Here is an 18,871-nt window from a genome sequence, read left to right on the forward strand (position 1 = left end):
TTTCTGCCTGCATTTCCTTTTGAAATTAATCCAGGGATTAATAATTTTGGGGTGGGTGGCTGGCCCCATCCCTCAAATGGGGGGCATGCTTATCTACTAGATATGGTGTTCATCTATCTACCCTTACCATTTGTTGGTATTTCAGCCAATGTCCTTCCTGTTGGGTCCTGGGACTTTTTGGGTCCCTGGAATCTGGCTGTCCCCTGTTCCCCCTTCCCTACTGCTACTCACCTCCTTTCAAAATCCAGATCCTTTATACTTCTCCCCATCTCCTCTTTTATCTGAAGCCTGCAACCCTTTTCCATCCCCCTCTCCCCCCAGATCTGTCTCTCTTTCTACTTCCCAAGATTATTTTCTTCCCCCTGCAGGAATGAAGCTTCCAAACTTTGGTATGGTCTTCTTCCTTCTTAAGTTTCATATGCTCTTTGACTTACATTTTGGGTATTCCAAACTTATTTTGGCTAATATTAACTTATCAGTGAGTTCATACCATGAACGTTTTTGTTTCTTTGTGATTGGGTTATCTCACTCAGGATGAAATTTTCAAGCTTCATCCATTTGCCTCTGAATTTCATGAAGTCACTGTTTTTAATGACTGAGTAGTACTCCATTGTGGATATACCACATTTTCTGTATTCATTCCTCTGTTGAAGGACATGTGAGTTCTTTCCAACTTCTGACTATTATAAATAAGACTGCTATGAACATAGAAGAGCATGTGTTCTTGTTATATGTTGGAGCATCTTTTGGGTGTATGTCATTTGCCTTATAGAAGCATGCAGTTTTATGAGTTTTTTTGTTGATAGTTGATCTTAGAGCATAAGCCATTGGTGTTTTGTTCAGGAAAATTTCCCCTATGCCCATGTGTTCCAGGCTCTTCCCCATTTTTTTTTGTTTGAGTGTATCTAATTTGATATGGATGTCTTTGATCCACTTGGATTTAAGCTTTGTACAGGGCAATAAGAATGGATTGATTTGCTTTCTTCTACATGCTGACCTCCAGCTGAACCAGCATCATTTGTTGAAAATTCTATCTTTTTTCAACTGGGTGGCTTTAGCTCCTTTGTCAAAGATCAAGTGATCTGTGCATCTAGGGTAATTTGAGCATTTGGGCTAATATCCACTTAACAATGAGTGCATACCATCTGTGTTTTTCTGTGATTGGGTTACCTCACTCAAGACTGAACCCCCAGTGAACGGGATTTTTTGGGGGGAGGATGGGTAGGGAACACCCATATAGAAGGGGAGGAGAAGGGGTTAGGGGGATGTTTGCCTGGAAACCTGGAAAGTTAATAACAATTGAAATGTAAATAAGAAATACCCAATTTAATAAAGGTAGAGAAAAAAAGAAAAAAAGAAAAAGAATACCAAGATAGGAGTGTGGGTTCACTTCTGGTTCTTCACTTCTATTCCACTGATCTATCTGCCTGTCCCTGTACCAATACCATCAGTTTTTATCACTATTGCTCTGTAATAATGTTTGAAGTCACAGATGGTGATTCCCCAAGAAATTCATTTATTGTTGAATATAGTTTTTGCTATCCTGGTTTTTTTCTCATTCCAAATGAATTTGCAAATTGCTCTTTCTATCTCTATGAAGAATTGAGTTGGAATTTTGATGGGGATTGCATTGAATCTGTAGATTGCTGTTGGCAAATGGCCATTTTTACTATATTAATCCTGCCAATCCATGAGCATGGGAGGTCTTTCCATCTTCTGAGATCTTCTTCAATTTCTTTCTTCAGAGACTTGAAATTCTTGTCATACAGATCTTTTACTTGCTTGGTTCGGGTCACACTGGGGTATTTTTTATTATTTGGGACTATTGTAAAGGGTGTCATTTCTCTAATTTCTTTCTCGACCTGTTTATCCTTTGAGTAGAGGAAGGCTATTGATTTGTTTCAGTTAATTCTATACAGACAATTTGCTGAAGTTTTTTTATCAGGTTTAGTAGTTCTCTGGTGGAATTTTTGGGGTCACTTACGTATACTACCATATCATTTGCAAATAGTGATGTCTTTACTTTTTCCTTTCCAATTTGTATCCCTTTGACCTCCTATCATTGTCTGATTGCTCTGGCTAGGATATCTAGTACTATATTGAATAAGTAGGGAGAGAGTGAACAGACTTGTCACTGATTTAAGTGGGATTGCTTCAAGTTTCTCTCCATTTCGCTTGATGTTATCTCCTGGTTTGCTGTATATTGCTTTTACTGTGTTTAGGTATGCACCTTGAATTCCTGTTCTTTCCAGGACTTTTATCATCAAGAGGTCTGGAATTTTGTCAAATGCTTTCTTAGCATGTAATGAAATGATCCTGTGGTTTTTAATCTTTGTTTATATAGTGGATTACATTGATGGATTTCTGAATATTGTACCATCCCTGAATCCCTGGGATGAAGCCTACATGATCATGATGGATGAACCAGTTTATGTGTTCTTGGATTCGATTTGCAAGAATTTTATTGAGCATTTTTGCATTGACATTAATAAGGGAAATTGGTCTGAATTTCTCTTTCTTTGTTGGTTCTTTGTGTGGTATAGGTATAAGACTAATTACGGCTTCATAGAAGGAATTTGGTAGTACTCCGTCTTTTTCTATTTTGTAGAATAGTTGGGTCAATATTGGTATGAGGTCTTCTATGAAGGTCTGATAGAATTCTGCACTAAACCCATCTGGACCTGGGCTCTTCTTGGTTGGGAGACTTTTAATGACTGATTCTAATTCTTAGGAGTTATGGGGTAGTTTAGGTGGTTTATCTGTTCCTGATTTAACTTTGGTACTTGGTATTTGTCTAGGAAATTGCCCATTTCTTCCAGATTTTCAAGATTTTGTTGAATGTAGGCTTTTGTACTAGGATCTGATGATATTTTTTTAATTTCCTCAGATTCTGTTGTTATGTCTCCCTTTTCATTTCTGATTTTATTAATTTGGAAACATTCTCTGTGCACTCTGGTTAGTCTGGCTACATTTATGTGTCTTGTTGATTTTCTCAGAGAACCAGCTCCAGGTATGGTTGATTCTTTATATAGTCCCTTTTTTTCTACTTGGTTGATTTCAGCCCTAAGTTTGATTATTTCCTGCATTTTACTCCTCTTGGGTGTGTTGTTTCTTTTTGTTCTAGAGCTGTTAGGTGTGCTGTCAAGCTGCTGGTGTATGTTCTCTTTTGTTTCTTTTTGCAGGCACTCAGAGCTATGAATTTTCCTCTTAGCCCATCTTTTATTGTGTCTCATAAATTTGGATATGTTGTATCTTCACTTTCATTAAATTCTAAGAGGTCTTTAATTTCTTTCTTTTTTTCTGCCTTGACAAATTTTCATTGAGTAGAGCATTGTTCAACTTTCATGTATATGTAGCCTTTCTGTCATTACTGAAGACCAGCCTTAATCCATGGTGATCTGATAGGATATAGGGGATTATTTCTATCTTCCTGTATCTGTTAAGGCCTCTTTTCTGACTGATTATATGGTCACTTTTGGAGAAGATACCATGAGGTGCTGAGAAGGAGGTATATCTTTTTGTTTTAGGGTGGAGTGCTCAATAAATATCTGTTAAATCCATTTGGTTCATAACTTCTCTTAGTTTCTCTCTGTCTCTGTTTAATTTCTGTTTCCATGATATGTCCTTTGACCAGAGTACAGTGTTGAAATCTCCTATTGTTTTTTTTTTTATATATTAACTTGAGTATTTCTTATTTACATTTCGAGTGTTATTCCCTTTCCCGGTTTCCGGGCAAACATCCTCCTCCCCCCTCCCCTTCTTAATGGGTGTTCCCCTCCCCACTCTCCCCCCATTGCCGCCCTCCCCCCAACAATCACGTTCACTGGGGGTTCAGTTTTAGCAGGACCCAGGGCTTCACCTTACACTGGTGCTCTTACTAGGATATTCAATGCTACCTACGAGGTCAGAGTCCAGGGTCAGTCCATGTATAGTCTTTAGGTAGTGGCTTAGTCCCTGAAAGCTCTGGTTGCTTGGCATTGTTGTTCATATGGGGTCTCGAGCCCCTTCAAGCTTTCCAGTTCTTTCTCTGATTCCTTCGACACGGGTCCTGTTCTCAGTTCAGTGGTTTGCTGCTGGCATTCGCCTCTGTATTTGCTGTATTCTGACTGTGTCTCTCAGGAGAGATCTACATCCGGCTCCTGTCTGCCTGCACTTCTTTGTTTCATCCATCTTGTCTAATAGGGTGGCTGTATATGTATGGGCCACATGTGGGGCAGGCTCTGAATGGGTGTTCCTTCTGTCTCTGTTTTGATCTTTGCCTCTCTATTCGTGCCAAGGGTATTCTTATTCCCCTTTTAGAGAAGGAGTGAAGCATTCGCATTTTGATCATCCGTCTTGAGTTTCATTTGTTCTAGGCATCTATGGTAATTCAAGCATTTGGACTAATAGCCACTTATCAATGAGTGCATACCATGTGTGTTTTTCTGTGATTGGGTTACCTCGCTCAGGATGATATTTGCTTACGAATTTCATAAAGTCATTGTTTTTGATAGGTGAGTAATATTCAATTGTGTGGATGTACCACATTTTCTGTATCCATTCTTCTGTTGAAGGGCATCTGGGTTCTTTCCAGCTTCTGGCTATTATAAATAAGGCTGCTATGAACATAGTGGATCATGTGTCTTTGTTATATGTTGGGGCATCTTTTGGGTATATGCCCAAGAGAGGTATAGCTGGATCCTCAGGCAGTTCAATGTCCAATTTTCTGAGGAACCTCCAGACTGATTTCCAGAATGGTTGTACCAGTCTGCAATCCCACCAACAATGGAGGAGTGTTCCTCTTTCTCCACATCCTCGCCAGCATCTGTTGTCACCTGAGTTTTTGATCTTAGCCATTCTCACTGGTGTGAGGTGAAATCTCAGGGTTGTTTTGATTTGCATTTCCCTTATGACTAAAGATGTTGAACATTTCTTTAGGTGTTTCTCAGCCATTCGGCATTCCTCAGCTGTGAATTCTTTTTTAGCTCTGAACCCCATTTTTCAATAGGGTTATTTGTCTCCCTGCGGTCTAACTTCTTGTGTTCTTTGTATATTTTGGATATAACCACTCTATCTGTTGTAGGATTGGTAAAGATCTTTTCCCAATCTGTTGGTTGCCGTTTTGTCCTAACCACAGCATCCTTTGCCTTACAGAAGCTTTGCAGTTTTATGAGATCCCATTTGTCGATTCTTGATCTTAGAGCATAAGCCATTGGTGTTTTGTTCAGGAAATTTTTTCCAGGGACCTTGTGTTCGAGATGCTGCCCTAGTTTTTCTTCTATTAGCTTGAGTGTATCTGGTTTGACGTGGAGGTCCTTGATCCACTTGGACTTAAGCTTTGTACAGGGTGATAAGCATGGATCAATCTGCATTCTTCTACATGTTGACCTCCAGTTGAACCAGCACCATTTCCTGAAAACAATATCTTTTTTCCATTTGATGGTTTGGCTACTTTGTCAAAAATCAAGTACCTGTAGGTGTCTGGGTTCATTTCTGGGTCTTCAATTCTGTTCCATTGGTCTATCTGTCTGTCTTGTACCAATACCATGCAGTTTTTATCACTATTGCTCTGTAATCCTGCTTGAGTTCAGGGATAGTGATTCCCCCTGAAGTCCTTTTATTGTGGAGGATAGTTTTAGCTATCCTTGGTTTTTTGTTATTCCAGATGAATTTGCAAATTGTTCTGTCTAACTCTTTGAAGAATTGAATTGGTATTTTGATGGGGATTGCATTGAATCTGTAGATCGCTTTTGGTAGAATGTCCATTTTTACTATATTAATCCTGCCAATCCATGAGCATGGTAGATCTTTCCATCTTCTGAGGTCTTCTTCAATTTCTTTCTTCAGAGTCTTGAAGTTCTTATCGTACAGATCTTTTACTTGCTTGGTTAAAGTCACACTGAGGTACTTTATATTATTTGGGTCTATTATGAAGGGTGTCGTTTCCCTAATTTCCTTCTCGGCTTGTTTCTCTTTTGTGTAGAGGAAGGCTACTGATTTATTTGAGTTAATTTTATACCCAGCCACTTTGCTGAAGTTGATTATCAGCTTTAGTAGTTCTTTGGTGGAACTTTTGGGATCACTTAAATATACTATCATATCATCTGCAAATAGTGATATTTTGACTTCTTCTTTTCTGATGTGTATCCCCTTGACCTCCTTTGTTGTCTGATTGCTCTGGCTAGAACTTCAAGAACTATAGTGAATAAGTAGGGAGAGAGTGGGCAGCCTAAAATCTAGTCCCTGAATTTAGTGGGATTGCTTCAAGTTTCTCTCCATTTAGTTTAATGTTAGCAACTAGTTTGCTGTATATGGCTTTTACTATGTTTAGGTATGGGCCTTGAATTCTTATTCTGTCCAGGACTTTTATCATGAAGGGGTGTTGAATTTTGTCAAATGCTTTCTCAGCATCTAATGAAATGATCATGTGGTTTTGTTCTTTCAGTTGTTTATATAATGGATCACGTTGATAGTTTTCCGTATATTAAACCATCCCTGCATGCCTGGGATGAAGCCTACTTGATCATGGTGGATGATTGTTTTGATGTGCTCTTGGATTCAGTTTGCCAGAATTTTATTGAGTATTTTTGCGTCGATATTCATAAGGGAAATTGGCCTGAAGTTCTCTTTCTTTGTTGGGTCTTTGTGTGGTTTAGGTATAAGAGTAATTGTGCCTTCATAGAAGGAATTCGGTAGTGCTTCATCTGTTTCAATTTTGTGGAATAGTTTGGATAATATTGGTATGAGGTCTTCTATGAAGGTCTGATAGAATTCTGCACTAAATCTGTCTGGACCTACGCTGTTTTTGGTTGGGAGATGTTTAATGACTGCTTCTATTTCCTTAGGAGTTATGGGGCTGTTTAGCTGGTTTATCTGTTCCTGATTTAACTTCGGTTCCTGGTATCTGTCTAGGAAATTGTCCATTACCTGCAGGAAATCTCCTACTGTTATTTTGTGAGGTACAATGTGTCTTTTGAGCTTTAGTAAGGTTTCTTTTATGAATGTAGTTGCACTTATATTTGTAACATAGATATTTAGAATTGAGATTTCATCTTGATCGATTTTTCCTTTGATGAATATGAAGTGTCCCTGTTTATCTTTTTTGATGACTTTTTATTGAAAGTCAATTTTATTCAATGTAGAATGACTACTCCAGCATGTTTCTTTGACCGTTTGCTTGGAAATTTGTTTTCCATCCTTTTACACTGAGGTCGTGTTTGTCTTTTTTTTTTTTTTTTTTTTTTTCATTTTTTTTTTTTATTAACTTGAGTATTTCTTATATACATTTCGAGTGTTATTCCCTTTCCCGGTTTCCGGGCAAACATCCCCCTCCCCCCTCCCCTTCCTTATGGGTGTTCCCCTCCCAACCCTCCCCCCATTGCCGCCCTCCCCCCATAGACTAGTTCACTGTGGGTTCAGTCTTAGCAGGACCCAGGGCTTCCCCTTCCACTGGTGCTCTTACTAGGATATTCATTGCTACCTATGGGGTCAGAGTCCAGGGTCAGTCCATGTATAGTCTTTAGGTAGTGGCTTAGTCCCTGGAAGCTCTGGTTGCTTGGCATTGTTGTACTTTTGGGGTCTCGAGCCCCTTCAAGCTCTTCCAGTTCTTTCTCTGATTCCTTCAATAGGGGACCTATTCTCAGTTCAGTGGTTTGCTGCTGGCGTGTTTGTCTTTATCTGTGAGGTGTGTTTCCTATATGCGGCAAAATGCTGGGTCTGTTTTATATATCCAGTCTGTTAGTCTATGTCTTTTTATTGAGCAATGCATCCATTTAGGTTGAGAGATATTAAGGAATAGTGATTGTTGCTTCCTGTTATTTTTGTACTTATAGGCAGAATTATATTTGTGTGTCTCTCTTCTTTTTGTTTAGTTGCAAGGAGATTATTTTCTTGCTTTTTCTATGGGGTAGTTTCCCTCCTGTGTTGGAGTGTTGGATTTGTATAAAGATATTGGGTCAATTTGGTTTTGTCATGGAATTTCTTGGTTTCTCCATCTATGTTAATTGAAATTTTGTTGGATATAGTAGCCTGGTAAAATATAACCCATTGATTATCTGTTCAGGAAATCTTCCTCTATGCCAATGTGTTCTAGGTTCTTTCTCACTTTCTCTTCTATTAGATTCTTAGTCCATTTAGACTTGAGTTTGTAGAAGGAGATAAGAATGGGTCAATTTGCATTATTCTATATGCTATCTGCCAGTTGAAGCAACATCACTTGTTGAAAATGCTGTCTTTTTTTCCACTGGATCCTTTTGGCTCCTCTGTCAAAGATCAAGGGACCAAAGCTGTATAGGTTCATTTCTGGATCTTCACTTCTTTTCCATTGTTCTACCAGCCTGACTCAGTACAAAAAGTATGCAGATTTATCACTATTGCTCTATTGTACAGCTTGAGGGCAGGGATAATTCTCCAAGATGTACCTTTATTTTTAAAAGTAAGTTTTTTCTTGGGTTTTTGTTATTCCAAAATTAATTTGAGGAATGTGCTTTCTACCTCTATAAAAAATGGAACTGAAATTTTGATGTGGATTGCATTGAATCTGTAGATTGCTTTCTGTAGGATGACCATTTTACCATAATCCTGTCAAGCCATGAGCATAGATCTTTCCATGTTCTGAGGCTTTCTTTGATTTCTTTCTTCAGACTCTTGAAATTCTTGTCATATGGATCTTTCACTTTCTTTGCTACAGTCACAACAAGATATTTTATATTATTTGTGACTATTGTGAAGGGTGTCACTTTTCTAATTTCTTTCTCAGTCTGATTATCCTTTGTGTAAAGAACAGCTACTGGTTTTTTAAAAGTTAATTTTACATCTACCCACTTTTCTAAAGATGTTTTTTTTCAGCTCTAGGTGTTATTGCATAGATTGTTTTGTGTCAAGTTTGTATAATATATATAATTTGCAAATGGTGATATCTAGGCTTCCACCTTTCCCATTTGTTTCCCTTTGACCTCCTTTTGCTGCCTAATTGCTATCTATGGGTAGAATTTTGGGTACTACATTGAATAAATAGGAGACCTGGCAGCCTTAACTTGTCCCTCATTTTAACGGAATTGCTTCAAATTTCTCTCCATTTAATTCGATGTTGGCTATTGGCTTGTTGTATATTTTAGCATATTTAGGTATGGAACTTGAATTCCTCATCTCTCCCACACTTTATCATGTAGGGATCGATTTCTATTTTGTCAAAGGCTTTTTCAGCATCTAATGAGATGATCCTATGGGATTTTTCTTTGAGTTTTTTATATAGCAGATTACATTAGTGGATTTAAATATATTGAACCATCCCTGCATCCCTGGGATCAAGCTTACTTGATCATGATGGATGATCGTTTTGATGTGTTCTTGGATTCATTTTGCCAGAACTTTATTGAGTATTTTTGCATTGATATTCATGAGGGAAATTGGTCTGAAGTTCTCTTTCTTCATTAGGTACTTTGTATGATTTAGGTATCATTGTAACTATGGCTTCATATTATGTATTAGGTAGTGTTTCTTTTGTTTCTATTTTATGAAATAGTTTCAGAAGTATTGGTGTTAGGTTTTCTTTGATGTTCTAATAGAATTCTGCCCCAAAACTATCTGGTCCTGGGCTTTTTTTGATTGGGAGACTTTTAAAATCTGTTTCTATTTCCTTAGGTCCAGACACTATCTATTCTTGATTTAACTTGGTACCTACTGTCTTCTAGAAAAGTCTCCATTTCACCTAGATTTTCCTGTTTTGTTTTGTATAGGCTTCTCTTGATTTTTGGAATTTCTCTGGCTTCTCTTATGTCCCATTTTCATTTCTGATTTTGTTAATTTGGATACTGTCTCGGTGCCCTTTGGTTTGTTTGGCTAAGGGTTTATATATCTTGTTGATATTCTCTGAGAACCAAGTCATGGTTTTGTTGACTCTTGGTTCTACTTGGTTGATTTCAGTCCTGAGTTGATTATTTCCTGCAGTTCTCTTGGGTGTATTTGCTTCCTTTTGATCAAGAGCTTCCAGATGTACTGTTAAGCTGCTAGTTTATGATCTCTCCTGTTTCTTTATGGAAGCCTCCAGCACTATGAGTTTTTCTCCAGCAATGCTTTCATTGCGTCTCAGAAATTTGGGAATTTTGTGTCTTCATTTTTGTTAAAATCTAAAAAGTCTTTCATTTCTTTCTTTAATGTTTCCTTGACCAAGTTATTGAGTAGATTTGGCTTTCTGTACCTGTGAGCTTTCTTTTGTTTTTCTTGTTGCTAAAGATCAGTCTTAGTCTGTGATGATGTGATAGGATGCATGAGATTATTTCAATCTTCTTGTATTGTCTGTGGCTTGTTTTGTGTCCAATAATATAGTCGATTTTGCAGAAGGTATTATGAGATGGTAAGAAGAAGGTATATTCTTTTGCTTCAGAGTGAAATGTTCTACGGATGTCTGTTAAGTACATTTGGTTCATAACTCCTGTTAGTTTCACAATGTTTCTGTTTAGGTTCTGTTTTCATGATCTGTCCATTGTTGAGAGTGGGGTATTAAAGTCTCCTACTATTGTGTGAAATTGCATGTGTGCTTTGAGCTTAGGTAATGTTCCTTTTACAAATGTGGGTTCCCTTGCATTTGGGGCATAGATGTTCAGAATTGAGAGCTCCTCTTTGTAGATTTTTCCTTTGATTAGTATGTAGTGTACTTTCCCATCTTTTTTGGTAACTTTTGGTTGAAATTCTATTTTATTGGATATTAGACTGTCTACTCTAGCTTGTTTCTTGGGGCCATTTAGCAACAAATTTGTTTCTTAGCCTTTTACTTTTGCTTTTTACTGTCTTTGTCACTGAGTTGTGTTTTCTGTAGGCAGCAACACACTGGGTCCTGCTTATGTTTCCAGCCTGTTAGTCTATCTTATTAGGGAATTGTGTCTATTGATGTTGAGAGATATTAAGGATCAATGATTGTCCTTAATGTCATCCATCCTTTTGTTGGCATTTCTGATCTATTATCCTCTGTAAGGCTGGACTTGTAGAAATGTATTGTTTAAATTTGGTTTTGTCATGGAATATCTTGGTTTCTCCCTCTATGGTATTTGAGACTTTTTCTGTCTATTGTATCCTGTGCTGGCATTTTTGTTCTCCTAGGATCTTTATGGCTTTTGCCCATGATCTTCAGGCTCTTCGAGTCTCTGTTGAGAAGTGTAGTGTAATTGTGATGGGTCTCCCTTTATATGGTATTTGATCTTTATGTTTTATTGCTTTCAATTTTTTTGTTCTGTGCATTTGGTGTTTTAATTAATATGTAACAAGAGACATTTCTGGTCCCATCTGTTTGGTGTTATCTAGGCTTTTTGTATGTTTATGACCATCTCTTTTTGAGCATTGGAAAGTTGTTTTCTATAATTTCCTTGAAGAATTTTACTGGCAATTTGAGTTGGGTACCTTCACTCTCATCTACTCTTAGATTTGGTCTTTTCATTGTGTTCTGGATTTCTTGAATATTTTGAGTTAGGAACTTTTTGCATTTTCTTTGACTGTTGTGCCAATATTTTCTATAGCTGAGATTTTCTCCTCTATCTTTTCTATTGTGTTGGTGATGCTTGCATCTAGGACTCCTGATCTTTTCCCTAGGTTTTCTATCTCCAATCTTGTCTCCTTTGTGATTTCTTTATTATTTCTACTTCCATTTTTAGATCATGGATAGTTTTGTTCAATTACTTCACCTGTATGGTTGTATTTTCCTGTATTTCTTTAAGGGATTTTTGTGTTTCTTCTTTAAGGGCTTCTACTTGTTTGCCTGTGTTATCCTGTATTTCTTTACGTGAGTTACTTATGTCCTTCTTAAAGACCTCTATCATCATCATGGGATGTGATTTTAAATCTGAATCTTGCTTTCTAGTTTGATTTTGTATCCAGGACTTGCTGTATTGGGAGAAGTGGGTTCTGATGTCAGATAATGTTTGTTTCTGTTACTTATGTTCCTGTGCTTGCCTCCTACTATTTGGTTATCTCTGATGTTAGCTGCTTTTGAAGTCTCTAACTGTAGCTTGTGACTCCTGAGAGCCTGTGAGCCTGTAATTTGAGGTGTGATAGTATTCCTGGGAGACCAGCTCTTTCTGGTCAGGATTTGGGTAAGTAGAGCTATGGCTCAGGGTCAATTCCAGGGTACAGATGGAAACTGGAATGATCCTGTCCCCTGCTGCTCTGAGGTTCCTGTGTTCTGTGGGCTCCAGGAGGGTACTACTTGGGCCAGGTATTAGATCAGTAGTTGTGATCACCTGTGATTTTAGGTGTGTCATCACTCATGGGACACCAGCTCTATCCAGGCAGGATTAGTATGTAGAGAGCTGAACCACAGGGTCAGCTTTGGGCACAAATAGAAAATGGAAAGTGTTGACGAGTCTTGATTGTCAACTTGATAGGATATAGAGTCTCCATGAACATGATCTTCTTGGCATATATTTTCAGAGGTTCAGTCTGTTATTATCATGGAAGGAAGCATGGCAGCATCCAGGCAGACATGGTGCTGGAGAAGTTCTACATGTGATCCAATAGCAACCAGAAGGAGACATTTCCACACTAGGTGGAACTTAACACTATCTCAAGTATAATTTCTATTCCTAACAACTCAAGTACTACTATTGTGACTATAATAATCTGAAGGATGTATAAGCTATACCAAGGTGCTAAAATTTTGTGAAAAAAGTTGGTGACTTATAAAATGTTATGAGATTTTGTTACGCAAACCTTTTATATTAGAAACAATGGTTTTATTATTCAAGAGACACTGTGGTTGCTATTATGGTCTTCAATACACTGAAAAACTTTTATATAAACTATATCATTACTCTATGATGGCTACTGAATACCAATTTAATATAATTCTACTCTATGAATTTTTTGAAATTTCCCCTTATTACATAAACTTGATATAACTAAAGATATAAAATGATAAAAATTACTCAACAGTTTTCTCCTAATTGTGATTTAAATATGAATGTGTAAGCAATACTGGACTGTAAGGCTTAGCCTGAGAGACAGGGCAACAATGACAACAAAAAAGACATGAATAAAAAAATATAAAAGCAGGTATTTAATCTATGCATATAAATAGAAGATAATTAGAGAGATATAAAACTGAGAGATCCATAAAACACTACTAGATGTAGTACCTGAAATTTACGTTAAATATTTTAACCTACTAGTGAAAATAGAAGGCTTTTATTAATCAATGGCAAAATGTCTTAAACTTATTCCATTATTATTCCAACCACCTACTATCTAAATACATAAATGTATATGAGATAATACTAACACAGTTTGGATGAACTCTATAAGGTATTTGGATCTCAGCCACATTCAATTTATTTTTTTATCTATCTATCATTTTATTTATTTATTTATTTATTTTGCTCCATTTCAATTGAAAAAATTTAAGTCCCTCACAGTGAAACATAGGGTGTGTTAGATACAAAAATCAATATAACTTGAAGAAAATATTTTTACAATTAGAATTTCTTGCAAATATAAGCAGTTATCTTACAAAACATGTTCTGATAAATCAGTGTCCTCTATGTTCTACTGAACTCCTTTTAAGACAATAGAATGATTTTATATGTTCACATGTCCTAGTTGCCCTGCCTTTTCTGCCTTTTCCTCCCACTCAAGTCTTATTTGTCTTACCTGTCCTTCTCCTACTTTTGTGCTTCTTCATTGATTTTCTTGTGTATTTTTTTGTTTGTTTGATTGTCTATGTAAATCTTAAGTCAGGCTGAGACTGAACAAAAACAGTTCAAAAAGAAATAGCACATATACCTTTCTGACATTTGTTCTCAACATAAAACAGTCTCAACTTAAACAAAATATACTCCGGGAAGAAGATAAAATTATGTACCAACACATTTGTTTATCACTTCTTATTGTTAGGTAGCACAAATTTTCTATGTTTCAGAGTCTGTGTCCACTAACTAGATTTACTAAGAATTAAAAGGTGCAGCATGTCTCATTGAAGCGAAGACAGAGCAAAGAAAGCATAAAATATACAATTTTAATATTGTTACTTCAGGAGAATATCATCACATGGCAACAAAGAGTAAAATGGATCTTTAATCTTAGTGCTTATATATACCTATACCTATACTACATACACATATAACATATGAATATACATATGTGTGCACACACTAATACACACACACACCTATATACGCATATGTATATACTTATAAACATAAACATCCAAAGGTAACAGTATGAATGTATTCCATTATGTTTCTCATTTATATCTATACCCAAAATGCACCTGGTTAGCCCATGTGCGTTCACTGTGCCTCATACTTGCCAATTTCTGCTGCATTTCTGTAGCAGAAGTTCAGTGTTGAAGGATGAAATAGATAAAGTTTCTAGTTTCTTTCTACAGGCACACACACACACACACACACACACACACACACTTTTAACTGCAATGTCTATTCTTAAGAAATTCACCCCTGTTTACTTCAACTTTCAAGTATGATAATTCTACATATAATAGAACAGAGCTTACAGACATCCAAGTTGCCCCCATAGGATTCGTTTTATTGATGTCCTGCTCAGTTCTAAATCATCAATATAGTTTATTGATCTATTCTCACAGCAAATGCAGAGCACTGTTTATATAAACTGATGGATTTAACATCCATGGCCTAACAAGGAAGTTGTATTGGAGAATAAGTCCTAGTTTACAAAGATAGAGAATAAAAAAAAATCACATTAGACTTTGCCTGGAGTAAAGAAGAAACCTTCATCTTTTCTGTCAATTTCAAAAAAGATTACCTCTCAGTCAAGTTTGGATGGAGTGATATTTTGATTTCTTCTGGCATTACTAAATTTTAATGAATTCAGAATGCATTAGCTTTATATTCAAAAAGAAAAGATTAAATACACTTCTGCAAAGGTCAATTACTTCTCTTGATAACAAAAAGGAGGAAACAGTCTGGTAATATGCTTTATGAAAATCACATATGCTCCAAATATTTTTCAAATAAATCTACATTTGAATTGCTCTTATCTGTCCCTTCAGGTTTTTATTTTATTTTATTTTATTTTGTGCAACTTTAAAACTTTTTGTGGAGGACGTTATTCAGTGTTTGAACTCCGGTCTTACAGTTAATATGATTAGATTGTAATTAATCAAAATGATCACTTTTATAATTTGTGCTTTATTTTGATGTCTATATGTGTTTAATCTGAGTGTATGTCTGTGCACCACTGGGACGATGGGGACTAGAAAAGGGTTCAGATACCCTGGAATTTGATTTAAGGGAGCTACATAAGTTTGTAACTCCCTATATGGATGGCAGAAATTAAACCCAGGTCCTCTAAACAAACAACCAGGGCACTTCACCTCTAAGAACTCTTTCTAGTTCAAACATGTCATACAGTCTTGAATCACGGCATGATTATATAATTTGCCTAAAATCTACAATCCGATTCCTTGTGAAACCTACTCTTCTATCCCATCCAGGCACCAGAACTTGGCCCCAGTGTAATGACATGCTACTCCCAAGAGTTTGTGATAGAAACATCATTGCAATCCCATTTCTATTTGCTAAAATGACCACAATAAACAACACAGGGAAACTATTTACATAATCTGCAAAGGAAACTTCGAAGTGACAGGACTAGGGTGTGCGCACATGAAAGTTCTTCAAGCTCTAACGCAGTAGTACTCACTCTCTGCTTATCATGTCTATGATTGGAGATGCTGGCCTAAGACCCAATATTCCTACCTTCACCCATTTTCATCCTTTACTTAGAAGATGTTAGAATATTAATTAACTGAACAAACACCATGCCATTCCCTCTGAATTATTTTATCTTCAGATAGTATGTAGATAGCCCAAGGTTTCATGTTTTTCTTCATAAAAGTAATTCTGCATTTCAATCACTCATTTGTTAGAGTGAGTCACTAGAACACTTTAGCATTAGTTCTTAAAGAATTTCAGTTCTTTAATGTTTTATGCAGCTCAGCCTCACTGTTCACAGTGCAAATACTCAACACTGGATGGTTCAGAGGTAGAATGCCACTCAATATATAATTATATCCCTTACAATTCACAGAAAGATAGTGGTTTAGGATAATTAAAGACCAAATTCATTTAAAATTCATTATTTTATATTTTCACATAAAATGCCAGTATCCTCTGAAATTGATATTCATGCAAATACAATTTTAAAATATCTATTAAAATGGGGAGGGAAAATGCAATCAGAATGTATTCCACGAGAACAACTATTTACAATAAAAGGAAAAAAGAAAAAAATGTAAATTGTTTTTAGTTTTATTTTACTGACACTATAGTCTACCCAAACCACTGTATTAGCAAGCCAACATTTCATAGCAAGTTCTGGACTATAAAGAGAATAAGCAAAAACAACATTTAATGAATGGCTTTTAATTACTTTATAACTAAAATATTATCAAGTAAGGCTTCCAATATAACTTCAAATGTGTGGAAATAACTTGATGGTAACTTGTTTTCTTATGAAACCAACTTACTTAAAGGCAGATCATCTATAAGACCATTATAATTTAAATCTTTTGAATGAGGTAATGGCCTTCCTATAGCCCTTGTTATGGACAAAGATTCCCTGGATGCAAGCATACTCCTATCTACTATAATGTTGGATTTATGCTAGCCGGCTGAAATCCACTATTTTCTGCTGACTCAAATGACTCAACTATCAATATTATTAAACTTAGGATTCAAGTTTACTTCCCATGTGTCTTTATCAGCTTGGATGTTTACATGTGTACCATTCACTGTACCTCCATAAGTTATAATAGTGATTTACCTACTATTATCATGGAGTTTTTAATAAATCACTTAGGTTTTATCCATGACCTTCTACATAATATTGTCAAATACAGACTCTATATCATAATCAATTCACTGAAATCTAAATCATATTAAGAGGAACCCAGATACACTGAACCAATAATATCAATAAAGCCTACCTTTATCCCACCTTAAAACTTCAGCAGACAAACACATGGCAGTTTCTCCACGAGACTTCTTAGGACCCAATGACAGTTATATATGCACTACCTAACTTTATTGCCTAAATCAATTATGAGGTTATAAACCCTTTCCTCCATAATAGAAAAACACACCTCAACTTCCCATGTAAGCTAAGTTCTTTAACACTTTTGACTCTTTTAATGGTCTACCATAGTGACTAGGATGTAGGAATAATATAGAAGAAAACCAGGGACATTAATATAAATGCTACCAAATCTGGCCTTAATGATAATCAAAAGTGTAGAACCTTATCACTGTTACCTCCTGAACCTCAGTGCTTCCAAAGTGTTCTTGGAAACTTAAATAAGATGACAGAGGCGACACGGCACAAGATTATTTATAAGGCTAAGGCTTGTGACAAACTATAGTTGTTATTGCCGTTATGACAATAAGTACTACTTATGCTTTTTCTGAATTTAGCCACAGAAAAGAATGAAGGAAACATTGGCTTTTAGATATAAAGGCTTAGGCTAATAACCACACTAGTATTTCATGTTTCTATAATTTTCATGTAGGAGAAATAAATGTCATTCAAATTATATTCCTAACCAGTGAGATTATTAATGTTACTTGAAAGTAAATAAAGAAATTACAAAAGAACCATGTAGGGAGATGGCTGAATAAATTAATTTAATTACTGTATTAGTTACAGTAATTGTGTGGCTGTGTCCAAACATCTGATAAAACTTCAAGCTAGATTTGCTTTGGGAGGAATTCATGAAGAGAAGTAGGCCAGAAAATCATGGGGTGATTGATGTGGAGGGGAGGTGGAGGGACATGTCAACACATTGAGACAGCAGTTTACCTTAGGTATACCCTCAGGGAGGAAGGGTACATAAAATCTCTAATCACATTCCCAATTCCTTCGGGTGGCTCTATCTCCTAAGACTTGAGAACCTTCTAGAGCAGTAACAACAGATAAGGATCATGAGCCTCTGCAGACACTTCATATTCAAACCACAACATGGATCGACAGGCCTGATTTATTTCTTTATGTAAGTAGAGCTGTCCTCACCTGTGAAGAGTAAGAATGCCCATCGGAACCACAGACCGGGCTGGCATAGGCTATAGGGCACTGTTTACAGGTAGATGACGGGAGACCTCTCCATTGCTTATGGCTTCCTCCTACTTCTTTCATACTGTCAGCAAAAGAGAAAAAAGGAAAGAAAAAAAAAAGAAAGAAAGAAATCATATTTAGTGAATTTGATTTTTAAAATTGCATTTATAGAAAACCACCTTGTCAGGAGCAATAATCTCATCTAGAATGCACTAATGTATGCACATTGCTGGCTCTTCTTGATCTGTTTTTTTATTAGTTATTTTGTTTATTTACATTTCAAATGTTATCCTCCTTCCTGGTTTCCCCTCTGAAAACCCCCATTCCATCCCCTCCCCCTTGCCTCCACAAGGGTGCTCCCCTACCCACCCACCCACTCCTGCCTCACTGCCCTAGCATCCCCCTATGCTGAGGCATCAAGTCTTCACAGAACGAAGGACTTCTCCTCCCACTGATGACTGACAAGACCATCTAGAGCCTGGCCCACCTGGGGATTCATCTCATATGCAGCCTCCAAACTCAGACCCTTGCTGATGCCAAGCAATGCTTGCTAACAAGAGCATGATCTGGAGGTCTCCTGAGAGGCTCTGCCAGAGTCTGATAAATACAGATGCAGATGCTTGCAGCCAGCCATTGGACTGAGCATGGAGACCCCAAAGGAGGAGTTAGGGGAAGGACTGGAGGAGCTAAAGGGGCTTACAACCCCAGAGAAAGAACAAAAATATTAACCAACCAGACCCCCGCCACAGAGCTCACAGGACTATACCTGTTTTTCTCAGACCTCTGAAGTTCTTCAAAAAAAAAAGCAAGATTGTACTTC

General features: G+C 36.7%; 2 protein-coding genes across 6 annotated transcripts in view; one reads left to right on the forward strand and one right to left on the reverse strand.

The window, feature by feature from the left end:
* Erich1 (glutamate-rich 1) overlaps nt 1-18,871 on the forward strand; it is a gene marked incomplete at its 5' end in the record, with an annotated part of 52,793,804 nt that overhangs the window by 1,720,372 nt on the left and 51,054,561 nt on the right.
* Nucleotides 1-18,871, reverse strand: part of Spock3 (SPARC/osteonectin, cwcv and kazal like domains proteoglycan 3) — a 426,710-nt gene that overhangs the window by 132,440 nt on the left and 275,399 nt on the right. For all 6 annotated transcript variants that reach the window (XM_087588306.1, XM_087588307.1, XM_087588309.1 and 3 more), the window contains 1 exon segment: nt 18,010-18,133. In XM_087588306.1, coding sequence (XP_087444432.1) covers nt 18,010-18,133 — 124 coding nt within the window.

This window comes from Rattus norvegicus, chromosome 16, assembly GCF_021556685.1.
Source record: "Rattus norvegicus strain SHRSP/BbbUtx chromosome 16, alternate assembly SHRSP_T2T, whole genome shotgun sequence".
In the NCBI taxonomy this organism is placed as follows: Eukaryota; Metazoa; Chordata; class Mammalia; order Rodentia; family Muridae; genus Rattus; species Rattus norvegicus.